Raw genomic sequence first — 17725 nt, 5'->3', positions numbered from 1 at the left:
ACGATGAGCACATTAAGCTTTGTGCCATGCTGTTTATATTTATCAAGCAGTAAAAATGCCCCTTTCAATGCCCAAAACAAGAAGCTTGCGGATGAGATGATGAGTGGAAGGAGATTTTGGATTGTATTTGATAGTATCGAACAAATTAAAAAAAAAAAAAGCTTTAACCCTCTGGAGACTGAGGCTGATTTGGGGCTTGGAGAAGTTTTGACATGCTCTGACATTTGTGCTTTTTTCAGTTGTTCATAAACATATTAATGGAAAAAGTGTCATTACACTGTATTCAGCACAAACTAGGCTACAATAATATGTGAGGAACATGTATGTACATGTTTGTGTTTTTGAAGGAATAATGTTTATGCGTGGTTATTGAAAAAACAAAAAACTTAAGTCACTGAAATAAGGCCAAAAAAAGTATATTAAATCTGTGTTCACAAGACTTCTGGTTATTGGGGGTTGTAGACTAGAGTTTTTGCTTAAGAATTATGTAAAGATTATGCTGACTACTCTTTCATATAAAACAATAGAGAGATTTAAATTTTGTAAGACACTTTTTGTCAAGAAACACAGTATGCGAGGAGGCGTGAATCTGCATAAATAATGGGCCATTTACACCTGAGAAGACAAAAGAATCACATAATAATGACCTGAAATTACTTGCATATTAATGAGGCCTTTCAGCCAGGTAGGCTGTGAAAAAAACCTCTGTAATCATGTCTCAGCTCATCATAAACAGCAATACTGTGAAATATTATTACAATTTAAAATAATGGTATTCTATTATATTCTTTAAAATATAATGTATTTCTGTGATGCAAAGTGTCTGAACAATTATGTTACCTCTGTGGCATTTCATATAGGCTTTTAGCTTAAAGGCATGCACATTTGGAGAAATATTGATAGATTCTTATATATGTATGTCAAATTTCAATACTTAGAAGTAATATTTATTGTCATCACTATGAGTGCTGGATACTGTGTTTTCAATTCATACTTGCAGCCGGAGGGCGCTCTCTGTGCACATTTAGTCCACAAATTATTCTAATGAAGAAGAGGACATTTCAGGAATGGTGTTTTTAATTCATACTTGCAGCCGGAGGGCGCTCTGTACACCTTTAGGCCACAAATTCATATAAAGAAGAAAAGGAACTAGGAACTAACGGCATGTCTTCTAGAGATCGCTAACCATGGCTTTACCATCCAAATAAACACTTTTCAAGACAATAAATACACGATTGAGACGATGAATGCATGTATTGCCTCTGAATTTGTGTCTGAATAGTGCTGGCTCCGTGGGCGTGGCCGCATTAGCGGGTAATGAGCTGAATCACAGACTTCTGACACGGCTCTCTTTTCATACGGATTACATAAACACAGAATGTTTGTTTTCGATTTGACTTGCACGATTTAAAACCTGACATTTCAACGTTTCTTTAGATGTAAGTGTCATTTTTTTTGTCATTAGTATTCATAAGTTACAGTTCATTTTCTGAGAACTATCAGATTGGACTTCGTTCAGAGGGAGAACGAGAGATCACGCATCATGTTAGTTTTCTTTATTTTACAAAAAGCACAACATTGTGTTTTTACTCTGAGTGTACACAAATAAAAGAAGACATTCTATAGTTTCAATTGATATATTACTTATGTCTCTATGACAAGAAATGACGGAGTATTTTAAGTCTGTTTTGCTGCAATGTGAAAAAAATCCTACAAAACGCGCCGACGCGTTTTCAGACCTCAGGGAGTTAAACATGCCCTTTCAATCCGAATGAAATGTCAATTGGACCCGGCTAATTCATTTCAACTAACGTGATTACATGTGACTTTTTATTCCATCTGTGCTACTAGTCTGATTAAAGTCTGATTAAAGTCTGATTATTAGAGCCCATGTAAACACAGCTAATGTTGCTGCTATAGCTTCAGATTTAAAAAAGTTATAGGGTTGCCAAGCAGCCTATGTGATGTGATTGTGTATAATTTGGGACTATACAATAGCTGCATTTACATGGACCCTAATAACTAATTTGTAATCGGACTAGTTACACAGTCGAATTAAAGGGATAGTTCACCAAAAAATGAAAATTCTATCATCATTTACTCACCCTCAGCTTGTTCCAAAGCTATAAAATAAGATATTTTAAAGAAAGTTTGTTACCAGGCTGCTTTGGGCCAACATTGACTTCCATAGTAGAAAAAAAAAACTATGTAAGTCAATGGTGGTTTTTAACAGAAGAAATTTATACAGCTTTGGAACAAGCTGAGGGTGAGTAAATGATGACAGAATTTTCATTTTTGGGTGAACTATCCCTTTAAGTCACATACAACCATGTAATTCAGAATAAATTTGCCAAATCAGATTTTAAAATTTCATTCTGATTGTAAGGGGTGGTTTAAACCTTTTCTAATCTGTTCGATAGGATATGTAAACACTTGATCAGATTAAAAACTGAAATTTGAAAGTGTTAAAGCATGTGGAATGATGTAGAAATGATGCAGTGACATACAAAACTAACCATTGTTGTTGAATGAATGCAGTGTAATAAATGACTGTTGTCATAAAATTTCAAAATGCTTCTGTTTAGTTTTAAGCATTTTTACTGCTTGATAAATATAAGCAGCCACGGCACATAGCTTCATGTTCTCTGCGTCTCCTAATCAGGATCTGGAATGATAAATATAAAATCTGCTTTTTGAAACAGAAAAGAAGCAATGACAGGATGATGGTTAATATGCACCAACAGTGGGAAAGTCTGTAATTTTGCACAGACAGTGCATTTTAAAATATCAAATCTGATTTCTAAATAAATGTACACATCAACTATATTAAGATTCATCAATCACAATGATTTCATTCTGAATTAAATAAAAAGTGTTAATGTATCAAATAGTAAAATTGCTGACCTCTCGAATTCAGAGTTATTAACATCTCTTTGTCTCTGTGAGTAATTGAATTGTGAAATTCAACCATGTGAATTACCAGTTTGTCCTCCTGAGCCTTTTAACGAGAAGGCAGCTTTTATGGGTGGATGCTGATTGACACACCTTTTGACCATGTTCTCACATCCAGGACAACAAAATGATCAAGCAGACCTGAAACACATGACCCATGATTGAAATCAATTTAAATCCATTTAGTCTTACCTAAGTGATATTGGAAAAAGGAGGCATATTTGTTCACCCAGGATACGCTGCTTCTCCTGGAACATGGTGTGCATGATGAATGATCTCTTGATCCTGGACCCGTGCAGTCCACCTGGAGATTATCTGAATGATATGTGGTTGTATACAAAGGGTAGTTAATGACTGAACGTTACATACATACCGATAGCAGCACCATTAGTCCTATTGGTACTGAACAAATCAGAAACGAATTTAATACCCACCCCTGCTTATAATCATTGTTGTCTTGTTGTTGCTACACAGGCTGTCTCTCCTCCAGCTGCTGAAAATAAAAAGTATGTTAGATTTATAGGAATGAATAGACTCACACATGACGTTAACGTTAAACCAGTAAGTGGCGACAAATGAGAATATTTTGTTATAAACAACTCTAAATCATTGATTTGGCTGGTTCATTGTCATTACAAAGAATTTAAGTAAACAAATCGTGAAGTAATTAACCGTATCTGATTAACCGTTTACAGATTTTATTAAATTTTCAATATGGTTCATGTCAGCTTCATGGCGGCCAAGCAGGGTCTAAAATTAACGTCTCGGTTACAAAGGTAACCCTAGTTCCCTGAAGGAGGGAACGGAGACGTACGTCGGACAGACCGACGAATAGGAATCTCGCTAGAGAGGCCAATCTACTTCGAGTGTAACTAAAACGAGCCAATGCACATTGGCGTGCAATCATATGCATCAGCTGCTCGCCTCGCAGCGCGGGTATATAATGAGCAGCAGGTGCATTGCATCTTCAGGTTTTCGCTGAGGAGCCGAACCGGATAGGCGGCAGCATCAGCGGGGTACAGCGACTGTGGCGACGGGACGTACGTCTCCGTTCCCTCCTTCAGGGAACGAGGGTTACCTTTGTAACCGAGACGTTCCCATTCAGTCGGTCACGTTCGACGTACGTCGGACAGACCGACGAATAGGAATCCCTACCAAAGCGCCACAGGAGCTGCCCCCTTCCAGCGCTCTGTTGTAAGCCACCTGAACCCCTTTGCCTGAGGATGGTGGGACAGGGCTAACACAGAGAGTGTCGATCACTGCTGTTCCCCAAAACCCATTCAGTGAGACTATTGGATAACGCTGGGAAAGCGTACCCTTTCGCTGGGAAAGGAACGCTGCAGAAGCCACATCCTTCCCCGAAGGAGTTATGTGGAAAAGTACATATGGACTAACCCTGTAGGGCTGTGCTACATATCGTTAGCCTCATAGCATAATTGCCTAAGTCATTCATTTTCAAATGATACTTAGGCAATTATGCTATGAGGCTAACGATATGGAAGAGCTGGGGTGACTCCAACCCGATGAAGGGTAGGTTCTCCCAGAGGGAAAGACACAGGCTTCGTTTAGGAGCAACCATGGAACCAACCATATGGGATCCCTGTAGGGTCACACATATGGAACCCAGCCTAAACCCGGTTCTCAAGGATACAACGGAGTATAGGCCTAGCGCCAGACGCTCCACCACGTCGGCTGCCGAAGGGATATCGGAGGACTCGACAGGGTCTGCCTTGTAGGGACTCTCTGGAGAAAAGAAGCGCATGTAGCGCAGCAAGCCAACACTAAGCCGGGGCCTCTCCGTGCCTCTGACCTGTGGCGAGAACACAGGAGGAGACCGGCTCGACACGAAGGCTATAGTATCTAGCGAACGTGTTAGGTGTCGCCCAGCCCGCAGCTCTACAAATGTCTGTCAGCGAGGCGCCACGAGCCAGCGCCCAGGAGGATGCGACACCTCTCGTGGAGTGAGCATGCAACCTGAGCGGGCAGGGCACGCCCTGAGCTTGGTAAGCCAGGGCGATGGCATCCACTATCCAGTGGGCCATCCTCTGCTTGGAGACAGCCTTTCCCTTCTGCTGGCCTCCACAACAGACAAAGCTGAGGTCCTGAGGCTTTGGGTTCTGTCTATGTACAGTCGCAAAGCGCGAACTGGACAGAGCAAAGCCAGGGCTGGGTCTGCCTCCTCCGAGGGCAGCACTTGCAGGCTCACTACCTGGTCCCTGAAGGGAGTGGTAGGAACCTTGGGCACATAGCCAGGCCGGGGTCTCAGTATCACATGGCTGTCACCCGGCCTGAACTCTAGGCACGATTCGTCGACCGAAAACGACTGAAGGTCCCCTACCCTCTTGATGGAGGCCAATGCACCCAGCAGCAAAGTCTTCATAGACAGAATCTTTAAGTCTGCTGATTACAAGGGCTCAAAGGGAGCAATCTGGAGTGCTCTTAGCACCAGAGCAAGGTCCCAAGAGGGTATGGAGGGAGGACGAGGAGGATTTAACTGACTCGCCCCCCTAAGGAGCCTGACGACCAGGTCGTGCTCACCAACAGACTTGCCATCTATGTGGTCGTGATATGCGGAGATAGCAGCAGTATGGACTTTGAGGGTGGAAGGGGACAGCCTATGCTCCAACCCTTGCTGCAAGAGGGAAAGCACGACTCCGATCGAGCATCTTTGGGGGTCTTCTCGGCGAGAAGAACACCACTCGACGAACAGGTTCCACTTCGAGGTGTAAGCACGTCTCGTAGACTGTGCATGTGTCGAAGTGATGGTGTTAAGTACCTCGGGGGGGGGGTAAGTCACCTAGAACCTCCGCGTCCCATCCAGGGACCAGACATGGAGTTTCCAGAGGTCTGGACGCGGGTGCCAAAGAGTGCCCCATCTCTGAGAAAGAAGGTCCTTCCTCAGAGGAATGGGCCAGGGAGGGCTGTTGCAAGGAGTGAAAGTTCTGGGAACCAGGTCTGGTTGGGCCAATAGGGCGCAACTAAGAGGACCTGCTCCTCGTCCTCCCTGACTTTGCACGGGGTCTGTGCAAGTAGGCTCACTGGGGGAAACGCATATTTGCGAAGGCCCCGGGGCCAGCTGAGTGCCAGTGCGTCTGTCCCGAGTGTTACCTCGGACAGGGAGTAAAACAACTGGCAGTAGGAGGTTTCTGGTGAGGCAAACAGGTCTACCTGAGCCTCTCCGAACTCTCTCCAGATCAGCTGGACTACCTGGGGGTGGATTCGCCACTCTCCTGGCAGCTCAGCTCGTGATAGCTCGTCGGCCACATGGTTGAGCACACCAGGGACAAGAATGGCACGAAGCGACCTCAGACGCTTCTGACTCCAGAGGAGGAGATGGCGGGCGAGTTGCGACATGCGACGGGAGCGTAGACCACCTTGACAGTTGATGTACGCAACGGTCACATTTTTACCAGTACATGCTTGTCCTGTAGCGGCCCTTTGAGGCGGCTCAGAGCAAGGCGTACTGCTAGCAACTCGAGGCAGTTGATGTGCCGATGCAGATGGGGGCCCGTCCATACCCCTGACACTGCATGCCCGCTGTACGTGGTGCCCCGGCCGGTGGCCGAGGCATCTGTGAATACCACAGTATGCCGGGACACTTGCTCTAGGGGCACTCCTGCCCGAAGAAACAAAGGGTCCGACCACGGGCTGAAGGCTTGGCGGCACTCCTGATTGATTGCCACCCAGAACGTGCGGCGTTGCCACGCTCATCTCGGGACTCGGCCATGAAGCCAGTGTTGGAGCGGTCTCATATGAAGCAGACCGAGCGGTGTTACTGCCGCTGTGGCCTCTGCAGATTGGCCTCTCTAGTGAGATTCCTATTCGTCGGTCTGTCCGACGTACGTCGAACGTGACCGACTGAATGGGAACAAACACTCTACTACAGTTGCCGTTTAACGAATATAAGTGATTATTCTGCCGTTTATAGCATTAAACAGTTAACATTACATTTAAATAACTAAAATAAAAATATAAAACTGTGTCTCAGATTTTAACGTTAACTAACCTCAGACCGCCTCACGGGGACAGCGCTCGTGCGCACATTAACCAAACGGAATTTATTTATGAAATAAATTTAGAAAACCAAAAACACTGCACTAACATTACTCATCACAAGTGATATTTAGTGTCACATGGGCAAAAACGATGAATAAAAGCAGATTTGTAGGGCTTACCTTTTACTCCGTATCCGTGTGCTGGAAGTCGACTGTTACAAAACAAAATGATGCGCATGCGCAGTACTCAGATTCTCCGAAAGTCCGTTTGACTCGCTTGTTTAAAATTTCGAATTTGTCTCGCGCGTGCCACAACGTATAATATATAAACAAGTCCGTCTTGCGGAAGAACATTGTAGCCGGAGCTACTTCTCTCTGTTTATGTCTATGACAAGTCTCGCAGGTATTTGTGCTACTCCGCAGCGGTTCCTACCAGACTGGTCTAAAATAGTCAGAATATAAACACTTATTATAGGTGTACCATAATGATTCAGGGTAAGACAAAAACACGGTTTGGAAAATGTATTCATGTTGTACATTCCCATTGTATAATTTTTGTAAATTTTGAACACAAAAAGTTACATATCTGGAAACTTATCAGGAGACCAATGGACCACGTCGCTACAACGTTCTCCGTGGGATTAACCAGCGACGTTTCTGGAACATTAGCCAAGATTCTTAAAAAAAAAAAAATGGAACTTTACCACGACGTCCTCACAACGTTGTCGTTCAGTAAACCTCTTTTGTTCACAAATATATGAATAATCACAATTCATTAAGTAAAATGTTAGGTAGTTTTGCTAGCAAATATTTTATGAATATGTAGTAGGCTATTAGGTATATTTCACATATAAATAAAACTACATCGATTCATTTAAAAAGTTTGAATCAATTAAATTTACTCATAATATCCAAATGCCATATTAACAAACATAATGTTGGCTTAATGCAACATCTGGAAAGTTATCAGGAGACCAATGGACCACGTCGCTAAAACGTTCTTCTAACCCTTTAAGCGCAAGTGATTTACATGTTAAGTCAATGCAAAGACACGATTAGACATCCTGCGTTGTGATTCGCGCAAATGACGCGGCGCGGATCGAGCGTTTCGGGCGTTTGACGTGCGAATCGCGCAAATTGAAAAATCTGAACTTTGGCGCAAATTCGCACCGCGTTAGCCAATCAGGAGCTTGCTTTAGTAGTAATGGAGGCAGAAATCCGAAACAATGGAGGACAAAATCATTGTCGCTGTAAGATGCATCTTCATACTTTTATAGAAACAGGAATAAAAATCCCAGCTAACCAAAATACGTGACTGTTACGTAACTGCAACGTAATTTGGTGACCAAACTTTCGTCGTAGTTACGTCGTGGCAACCGGAAAAGTGAAAGGTGCCTATAAGTCGCCACAACGTAACTTTGTGACGTTGCCAGTTAGTAACTGCGACGTCGTGGCAACGTTGTGTATTATAAATTGTGTGTTGGTAATCAGATGGTAATTTTTATATTTATTTATTTTTCTATGGGCGGACATGCAGTGGTTTAACCTAATTTATGTCCTCATTTGCCCAAACTAATTTAAAGGCTATTCCAACAGCTGTGAACGATGAATGCAGACTCAAAATGAATTCAATTCATTTATTTTGAAAAACACACAGAACATGAACAAAACTCCAAATAAAAATAATAAAATACACTCAAACTATAAATAAAAACATATAGCCTACAGCGAAACATAAAATAAAAGCATTCAAGACGTTTTGCACTCAGTATCATTAAAAGCATATGCTATGCTAGCGTAACATTTTGCTAAAACATATATTTCAGACGATCAAGGAAAGATACCATATAATCACAGAGGTAAAAATATTAACAAAAGTACTTAAAGTAGACTGTGGGTAATGTTACTTAACCAATCTGACGCAGTTGTTGAACTTTATTGCAATAAAACTGACGATAAACACGGAGAAATGTCGACCCTGTCCTCTCCAGCGGCTTGAATGTTTTCCCGGTTGCCATGGCAACTCTAACGGCCACCTGCACTAACGTAAACATAACAATAAAAAAAGGTTTTGTGTCTTTCCAAAGTTAACTTTATACATTTTTATAAAAGCCATTTATTCGTTGTCACCTCGGAAAAATAAATTCTTCTCTCAGAAAAATTAACTTTACTCTCTTGTCAACATACTGTGGGCGCGCGCGCACTCCAATTGTGGAGGCGTGCGCTGTATGTCACGTCACTATATATAAAAAGCAGTCATCCATACTCTGACTTGGTGAAAATAAACATTTTTTTTTTCTTAAGGGACATTTCAGTCTTGTGTCTGACGTTTAATTACACATTTTAAATGGCAAATTCTGGTAATAATAACATATAAAGAATGTATAAATGATTGGTAATGAAATTACGAGCACATGACGTTGCCAGTCAGTCATGGAATGACCATTATATTACGAATAGAGTACGTATCTGGAACGTCCTTGGTAATCTTATTCGGTTGTTAAGTCTGACGTCACGCGGCAGCGCTTCCGGGTCCTAATTAACGCTCCATCTTCATACCACAAGAAAACAACAAATGGTGCTAATATACATACACGATGTGGTGTAATGCTACAAAAAAATTATAATCATAACCTTTATCTCCATACCAAAATTCCAGATGGCCAAACAATGATTCATCTTCTATAAATCGTTAAAATATTAATATCTGTGACGCTGCACACGGAGACTGTTGTGTAGACTGTAAGTATTTAAAATGTTTAACTTTTTAAAATGATTGATGTTTAAAATGAATAAATAGCGCTCATAAACGGCCGTCGATGGCATTCTCAAGTGAAACGAGTCGAGGCTTGGACCCGGAAACGGCGTTCCTTACGTCACGACTTTACAAGCGGATAATGTTAGGAGAACGTACTGACGACGTTGTGATAAGGTAATTTGATGGTAGCCTAATATTATTACAGGCATACAACGTTGTAGTTACGTTACTAGTAAGTCATGGAATTACCAATATATTACGAATACAGTATGTTCTTGGTAATCTTATAACGTTAGGAGATCGTACTGACGACGTTGTGAGATGGTAATCTGAAGGTAATGAAATTACTGGCATGCGACGTCGTAGTTACGTCAGTTAGTAAGTCATGACATTACCAAAAACTACGAATACATTACGTAACTGTTACGTTGTGTGTTAGCTGGGATGATCTTGCTTGGAAGAAAGTGAGTGAGGAGGTCGGACAATCTGTTAAATAGTAAAAACGGTCTTTGCTCGAGCCATAGGCAATATTGAGACTACAAGCTTTAAAGCAGGCAAAGTGAGTTTATTCACCGTATTTTACAACTACTTTCCCGCTGACAAGTTGTGTATTTATTCAGAGGAAGTGTGAGTCTGGGACACATAAAGGAGTGGGAGAGCCCCTCTCATGAACTTGGGTAAAGTTGGTTTTATATTCGCACATTCGGACTTCTGATAAATTCAGACATTCCAATAAATGTGCAATAAATTAATGTTTGCGAATTTTAAGCAGGGACATGATATTGAGAACCAACGATTGTCAACTTACAACATTTTTCACAGTCGATCAAAATAGACAAGTATTGTTTTAATGGCATATTTACTTGTGAATGTCCACTGAATGTCCAATGTAGTGTGATTAACAAGGCTATTAAAATACGGATGTCCGAATGTGCGAATATAAAACCAACTTTACCCAAGTCTCTCATGACGCGAATTCGTGTCTGTTGTGAAGTGAATTTCACGCGCGAATGAAGCGAGTAAAGTCAAATTGTTCAAGCGTCCAACTACAGGCGAATAGCGCGATTTATTCACGCAAGTCGCGTCTGGTGTGAACACCCCATTAGCGGTTTGTTATCACCATCGAGGTCAGGCTTCGATGACACTTGATTTAACTGGTCAGACTTCCCAAGATTTAGCGATGTTTCTGCTTTCAGTGTTTTATTAAATAAATTATACACATAATACTTGACCTGAGAATGAGGATTCAGACGAGTGCCGTGACGTCAGCAGCTCTGATTGGCTGAAGGCAGAGAGCAACAAAATCTGACCAAGTTGAAGAGACGTTTGAATTCTGACAAGTTCAACCCCTCGACATATGTAATGTTACTTGTGCTGCTGGTGTGTTGTTTAATATAGATCTGTGTGTGTGATTGTAACATGATTCTGCCAGTGTAAACTTATTATTAAACAGATTTACACATATTTTCAAATTGTAGACTGCACTGCATATATTAAAAAATGGACTTTTAATGCATTAGTCATACATTTGAACACTTTCTGAAATAATTAAGCACAAGTAATAAAATGAATTCCAAGGATGAAGAGGTTGTTTGCAATCACGTGGTTCTGGTGACCCGCGAAATTCAGGTGGAGGGCAAGCAGTGAAAATTATAATGGAAGAGATGGAGAAAAGTCCTTTCTGTGCTGGCTTAGAAAGGTTTAAACAGAAAATCACAACACATGTTGGACGTGATTCTTGTGTTATGAAGAGGAGCAACTTTTTTACTGAATTGAAAGACTTGATTGCCATCGAGGAGGCAGATATAGAGAATGTGAAGCTGCCGTCACGCCGTGTTCAGTTCTAGATTGATTTGTTTATATCGCATTGCCTTTCTGCTGAAGTTATGGCAGTAGGCTATTTTAATTTTCTGTCATGATTGTGAAGAATGTCGCCATTGTTGGTCATTTATGCTGAATCGAGAATTGTAATAGGAACTCACGATATCATTCAGGGAAAAAGACTGGACGGTGTAATAGCTACAATTTTTGCCTTGGTTGAGGAGGTGAGGGAAGATGACTAGCAAATGTAATAATGTCACTAAATAAACCCACTGCCTTTCACTCAAAATAATCACACACTTAGCTGAGTTTTGTATTTGGTTTTTGTGTAATAATTAACATTATGTTTGCGAGTATGACTCACTCCCTTGTGACTATAACTTGCACACAGCCACTTCAAAACTGTTCACAAGCTTCTGTGGGTCTAATTTTGGTTGTCATTTGTTGAAATGAATACAAAAATACAGCATGTCACTGTCTGTCCCCTGATCGTGACCCTCCGATTCTCCTTCGTGGCCATATGGGAAAGTGAATATTTACAAAGACAACATTAAAACTACAGATACATTTACACGCTTCCAACAAATAAATGCATCGACTTCTGTCAGCTTGTTGAACACATTTTATTTGGACATTTTCTACCATATGATGGCTGAAGCAGCAGCAGCGCGTGACTGTTTTCATGGTAACCAGATCAACATTGTGAACAGAATTCCACAAAATTTAAATGAAAACACCAAATTATCATTCAAAAGGATACAATATATTCTGCTCCCTGCAAACGATAGCATAAAGAATATGAATATTTAATCAAGTCAAAAACAAAAGGTAAACAGGTATCCATATTTATTTTGACGCAAAACGCTATAAAAGGCGTCAACTTCAGTCCCTGCTCTCCAGACTCATTCGTGCTGCTGCTGTGACTTCATGTGCAAACAACCTATAAGTAAACTTACTAAAATTTGATACACTACAACTTCAGGATATTAAATAATGTATTTTTAAAAAATACTTTCAGTGCATTGATACAATAATCATTTTCAGCACACAGTGGATGTGCTGTGGTTTCTCTCATGTGTTTTCAGATTTGCTGACTGATTGAATCTCTTGTCACAGTGTGAACACTTGTAAGGTTTTTCTTTAGTGTGGATCCTCTCATGTCTTTTCAGATGTGATGAATCACTGAATCTCTTGTCACAGTGTGAACACTTGTAAGGTTTTTCTCCAGTGTGAATTCTCTGGTGTTTTTTTAAATCGCCCCCTCTAGTAAAAGTCTTCTCACACTCAAAGCACATGTACTCTCTCACACCAGTGTGTATTTTCTGATGTGCTTGTAAATATGACAGCTGTGAAAAACTCTTTCCACACACAGAACATGAATGTGGCTTCTCCTTCATATGAACTGTCAGGTGTGTCTTCAGGTGTGATGCCCTATTAAATGTTTTCCCACACTGATCACATGTGAACGGCTTCTCTCCAGTGTGGATCCTCATGTGAATCTTAAGACTATGTTTGTATGGAAAATTGTTTCCACATTGTCTGCATACATATGGCTTCTCTCCAGTGTGGATCCTCATGTGACGCTCAAGACTTTGTTTGGTTAAAAAACTCGTCCCACACTGATCACATGTGAACGGTCTCTCTCCAGTGTGGATCCTCATGTGACACTCAAGATGTTGTTTGGTTGTGAAACTCTTTCCACACTGATCACATGTGAACGGTCTCTCTCCAGTGTGAGTCTTCATGTGACGCTCAAGACTTTCTTTGGTTGAGAAACTCTTTCCACACTGAGTGCAGGTTGTAGATTTCTTGGCTCTTCTTTTCTTTAAAAATGTCTTTTTAGTCTTTGAGCGACTCAAAGGTTTTTCTCCAGGTTTGTCATGATGTTTCTCCTCCACTTCACTCAGTTCTTCACTCTCCTCCTCCTCTTTAATCATATCTAAAATGGAAGAAAAAAAATATTTTTATTTTCAGTACATCAAAATAATCCAAAGAGAGAAATATACATAAAAGTGAGCCCTGATGTAATAGCAGAAACTAGACAACTGCTATAAAATATTATCATCACTTTGATGCCTCTACTTATGATCTACTTATCCCACCTTGAAATATATTTGAGCAACAGCACAATAATCTAACATAATATAAACATTTAAAAAATATACAACAGTTCTATAATTTTAATACCAATTTTTAGCCCAGTGTTTTTTGCTGCACAAAATGTATTCTTATTATGCGTTCTTGTGTTTGTGAAACGTCATCAGTCGCTAATAAAAATAGTTATGAAGAGTTTAAATATTATTAGAAATGTATTTTATGAAACATTTTCATGAAAATAAAATTAGCCTTGTTTCAGTCTAGAAATGCACTGCAGCTAAAGCCATATTCTATTCTAGATAATTTTGAGAAAACATCTAAAATGCTAACTGATGTTTATTGTCATCCTCTAAGCATCTATTCAGTGTCTCTATTGTTTTGTGGTGCAAACTGCCCCATTCAGTTTCAGTCTCTCCTGCACACATTCACAGCTCTCCGGCTTGGTTATGGCTCGAATTATAATTCTTTTGTCATTATTGTAATTACTGATGACTCTCTGTTCACACCGTTTTTTGTTTCTTCTCACTTCACCTTCTTTCAAACATTCAAATGAGCTTTACTATTCAAACAGCTGCATAAGGGCTAGCTAGCATGTTAGCTTAGCACCCCATCAAAACATGACAGTTTATGAGATTAAAACCATGTTTTTGCTCCAAATTAACTCACTCTAATGCAAGTCGAGTGTTTTAAAACAACCTTCTGTGATCAGAACAAAAAATTATAATATAAAAATATTTCTGCAATGTCATATAATTAATGAAAGTCTCACTCTCTGACTTTCTGCTCAAGGGTGCCCTCTGGCTTCCAGTATGAATGGAACAGACATAATAGCGCTCCATAATGCTCACATCGCCACATTTAAGAGTAAAACATTGAGGTAATTACAAACTGAAGCTTGAGGTAATTACAAACTTTTATACTAAAACTAACTTTAAAACATTAAAACTAAGAACAAATTAGTGCGCCAACATTCTCCAGCAGGTTAAAATATTAGTTTGACCTGATGTTGACAATTAATATGAAAGCTTCTCAAACCTCCCTTTACTGAACATTTGTTGAAAAACATTTGTACTAATTTCAGTTTAACTGTATATCTAAATGTGCAGAAGTGTTTTTGAATCTTTCTAACATGAATGTTGTTCAGCATCATGAATGAATGAAGAATAAACACCAACCTCTTTGTTCTTCAGTATCTTCAGTGTGTTTCATTCTGCAGGGTTCTGGATCACTCATGTTCTCACTGTCCTCTTTAATAAACTCAGTCTTTGCAGATTTCAGCTCTTCCTGATGCTCGTCTGATGGGAATATTCCAGCATTTATTGGAGAATTGATGTGGGAGGAGCTTCACTGATTACGTGTTGCAGTGGGAGGAGCTTAATTGACTGAATCTGCCAAAATCAAACATATATCAGTTTGAGTTTGTTTTAATAATAAATGACACTTGTAAGCATTTATGCATGTCTGTCTGTTTATTGTAAAGTAACTGATGATAATTCGTAAATTATATTTGATTATATTGATGATCCTAACATTATTCTGCTTCTTTATTCAACAGTCAGATATCAAGAAATACAAAAAAAAAAAAAAAAGAATACAAGTAATGTAATGTCACTTCTTGCAATTATAAATAATGGTAAGAAAAACAGTGGAAAGCATACCCTAGTGGAAAAAAGTATACTAAGTATACTTGCAGCAAGACTAATTATTAGTATATTTCAAGTGTGTTACTGATTAGTTAACTTAAAGTGTGCTATTTTGAAACAGTTATATTAAAAGTTATATTAAAACAACTTTAAGTATATTTAGTGTACTTTTGTGTGCTAAATTGGAACAACTTCAAGTATACTTAGTACTAGTACACTTTAAGTATATGCCTGTGTATGGACTAATTACATGCTTGATTAGTGATATTAAAGTCTATTTAATTTGTGTTATACTTTATTTGTGTTATAAGTATACTTTTATGTGTTACAAGTACACTTTATTTGTGATTTAAGTACATTATAAATTAAATATGAATGTCTTCCGAACATGCAAGCAATATACAATGAATAGATTATTTTACAGTAGTACTTTATGCTCAATACCTTTGGCTTACTCCAAATACTAAAAAATACACACTTTGCAGTCAATAACAATACACTTTATTATTTATATTTTGTTTAATATAGTAAACATATAAAGTGGATCACAAATCATCTTTCATCAAAGTTGTCCTAAAACCTTCTTATGACAACTTCGGTAAAGTTGGTTTTATATTCGCACATTCGGACTTCTGATAAATTCAGACTTTCTAATAAATGTGCAATAAATTAATGTTTGAGAATTTTAAGCAGCGACATGATATTTACAACCAACGATTATCAACTTACAACATTTTTCACAGTTGATCAAAATAGGCAATTATTGTTTTAATGGCATATTTACTTGTGAATGTCCACTGAATGTCCAATGTAGTGTGATTAACAAGGCTATTGAATACGGATGTCCAAATGTTCGAATATAAAACCAACTTTGCTGAACTTTTTTGATTCACTTCAAATGTTGACTACTGTACTTTGAATTATATAATCTCACACAATACAGTATTATAATTGTGCTACTATTTAAATACAGTTTAACACATTTTCCCAAAGCTGAATGCATTTGTTTTCAAGACCATTAAAATAAAATGTAACAGCATCACTAATGAAGAGACATATTTCATTGACAAATCCAATGGTTTTTATTTCTTAACATAGATTCAGCAAAACTTACCATGTTTTTCATTAAAGAAAAAAAAATCATTGGACCAATGTTGACCTTTTATACACAAATACAAATTACACATTATATCCGATTTTCTGATGATCTTCTCATGATTGTGTTTGATGGCCGCTTACACAGAGACTGCAGAAACTGGTGAAGAACAGCATCTGTTAACAGAATAGCCTACCAAAGATAGAAGACAGCATGTTCAACTTTTTATTCACGTATTCACCAGTAATATTTCTGAACAGTAAATGCGGATTAGCAGTAGGGAACTGTATCGGTACGGCATGTCGATATTGTTTTTGGTACATAGTCAAGCATACAACACTTTATGAATTAATATCGTACAGAATACGGGCCGATTTGACCAAACATACAAACATGTGCCATAAACCACCACACACAAACTCAAAAAGGAGATATCAAGCCGAAATCTCGCTCTCCGTTTGTTATAGAAAAAAAAAAAGTTTGTTAACTGGTAGACTGCAATTTACCTTCAAATAGCAGCACTTTTCTCCGGTTCTTTCAGGATCGTGTTGGACATTAAATTCCTACCCGGTGTAACAGCCGATTCTGTTCCCTTTGGAATGTGTGTTCCCCCTGCTGACAGCGCATCCGTCATGAAACACCGCTGGATGAACGGAAAGCGAAGAAGGACAAAAAATATTGGCGCTACATTTAAATGTCTTGCACTGTAGCATAATAAAATAATTCTGACAGTCCAGTTTTATTTCTGTAAATTGAATTAATTTTGAACTTGTTCATAGTTTATGTATTACGCATGAATTTAGTTTATTATGCCTGAATTTATTCAGTTGAATTGTGCCTACACAAATTAGCCTATGTCCATGCTGATGTCCAAACTTGATGCCTCATTACTGCCTTTTTATTTTTTAGCTTTATTATTATTGCAACATTTGATTCTGCTCCCTTCAGAATCTGTGTTCCCCTTTACACAAGCACAACTGGATGTACGGGAACCCAGAAGGTTCAAAAAGTATGTCTTTTTTCCCCAAAACTTGAAGGTGGTGGGTTTATGTTGTTTTTTTTTTTTTTTTTTTTTTTTTTTTTTTTTTTTGTGGTTTTTTTTATAAACAAGATTTTCCCATCTGTCAATTCAATCTTTATTCCTTTTCCAATTTAAAACGTATTACTGATTTCAGTGTCATGTTTATTAAGGCTTTGGTTAGTACAGATAAGCCTCTACTGCAGGCCTGTTTGAACCACAGTGAGGTCAGGGGTGATTTTAATGGCAAATTTTATAAGAAAAATAATTTTCAGAGACTGATTTGAGTAGGTTCACCCAAAGTAAAAATTAAGGGGAAAATAAAACTCAAACTCCAAAAACAAA

At 39.0% G+C, this 17725-nt stretch overlaps 1 protein-coding gene and 2 long non-coding RNA genes across 3 annotated transcripts; all 3 read right to left on the bottom strand.

The window, feature by feature from the left end:
* Positions 1-2985: 2985 nt before the first annotated feature.
* LOC125248932 lies at positions 2986-3723 on the bottom strand. The gene is made up of 3 exons (XR_007180446.1): positions 3387-3723; positions 3182-3267; positions 2986-3093 (listed from the first exon to the last, which is right to left on the bottom strand). It is a non-coding gene; the product is annotated as an uncharacterized LOC125248932 (long non-coding RNA).
* Positions 3724-12355: 8632 nt separating this feature from the next.
* LOC125275559 (gastrula zinc finger protein XlCGF7.1-like) lies at positions 12356-14168 on the bottom strand. The gene is made up of 2 exons (XM_048202666.1): positions 14155-14168; positions 12356-13416 (listed from the first exon to the last, which is right to left on the bottom strand). The coding sequence occupies exons 1-2, from the start codon at positions 14166-14168 to the stop codon at positions 12567-12569; spliced, it is 864 nt and encodes a 287-aa protein (XP_048058623.1). The 3' UTR covers positions 12356-12566.
* A 246-nt stretch (positions 14169-14414) lies between these two features.
* Positions 14415-16992, bottom strand: LOC125248993. Its single transcript, XR_007180470.1, has 3 exons — positions 16869-16992; positions 16381-16554; positions 14415-15011 (listed from the first exon to the last, which is right to left on the bottom strand). It is a non-coding gene; the product is annotated as an uncharacterized LOC125248993 (long non-coding RNA).
* Positions 16993-17725: the final 733 nt, after the last annotated feature.

This window comes from Megalobrama amblycephala, linkage group LG1, assembly GCF_018812025.1.
Source record: "Megalobrama amblycephala isolate DHTTF-2021 linkage group LG1, ASM1881202v1, whole genome shotgun sequence".
In the NCBI taxonomy this organism is placed as follows: Eukaryota; Metazoa; Chordata; class Actinopteri; order Cypriniformes; family Xenocyprididae; genus Megalobrama; species Megalobrama amblycephala.
Note: the sequence above shows the minus strand (reverse complement) of the source record. Positions and strands in the feature narration are given on the sequence as shown.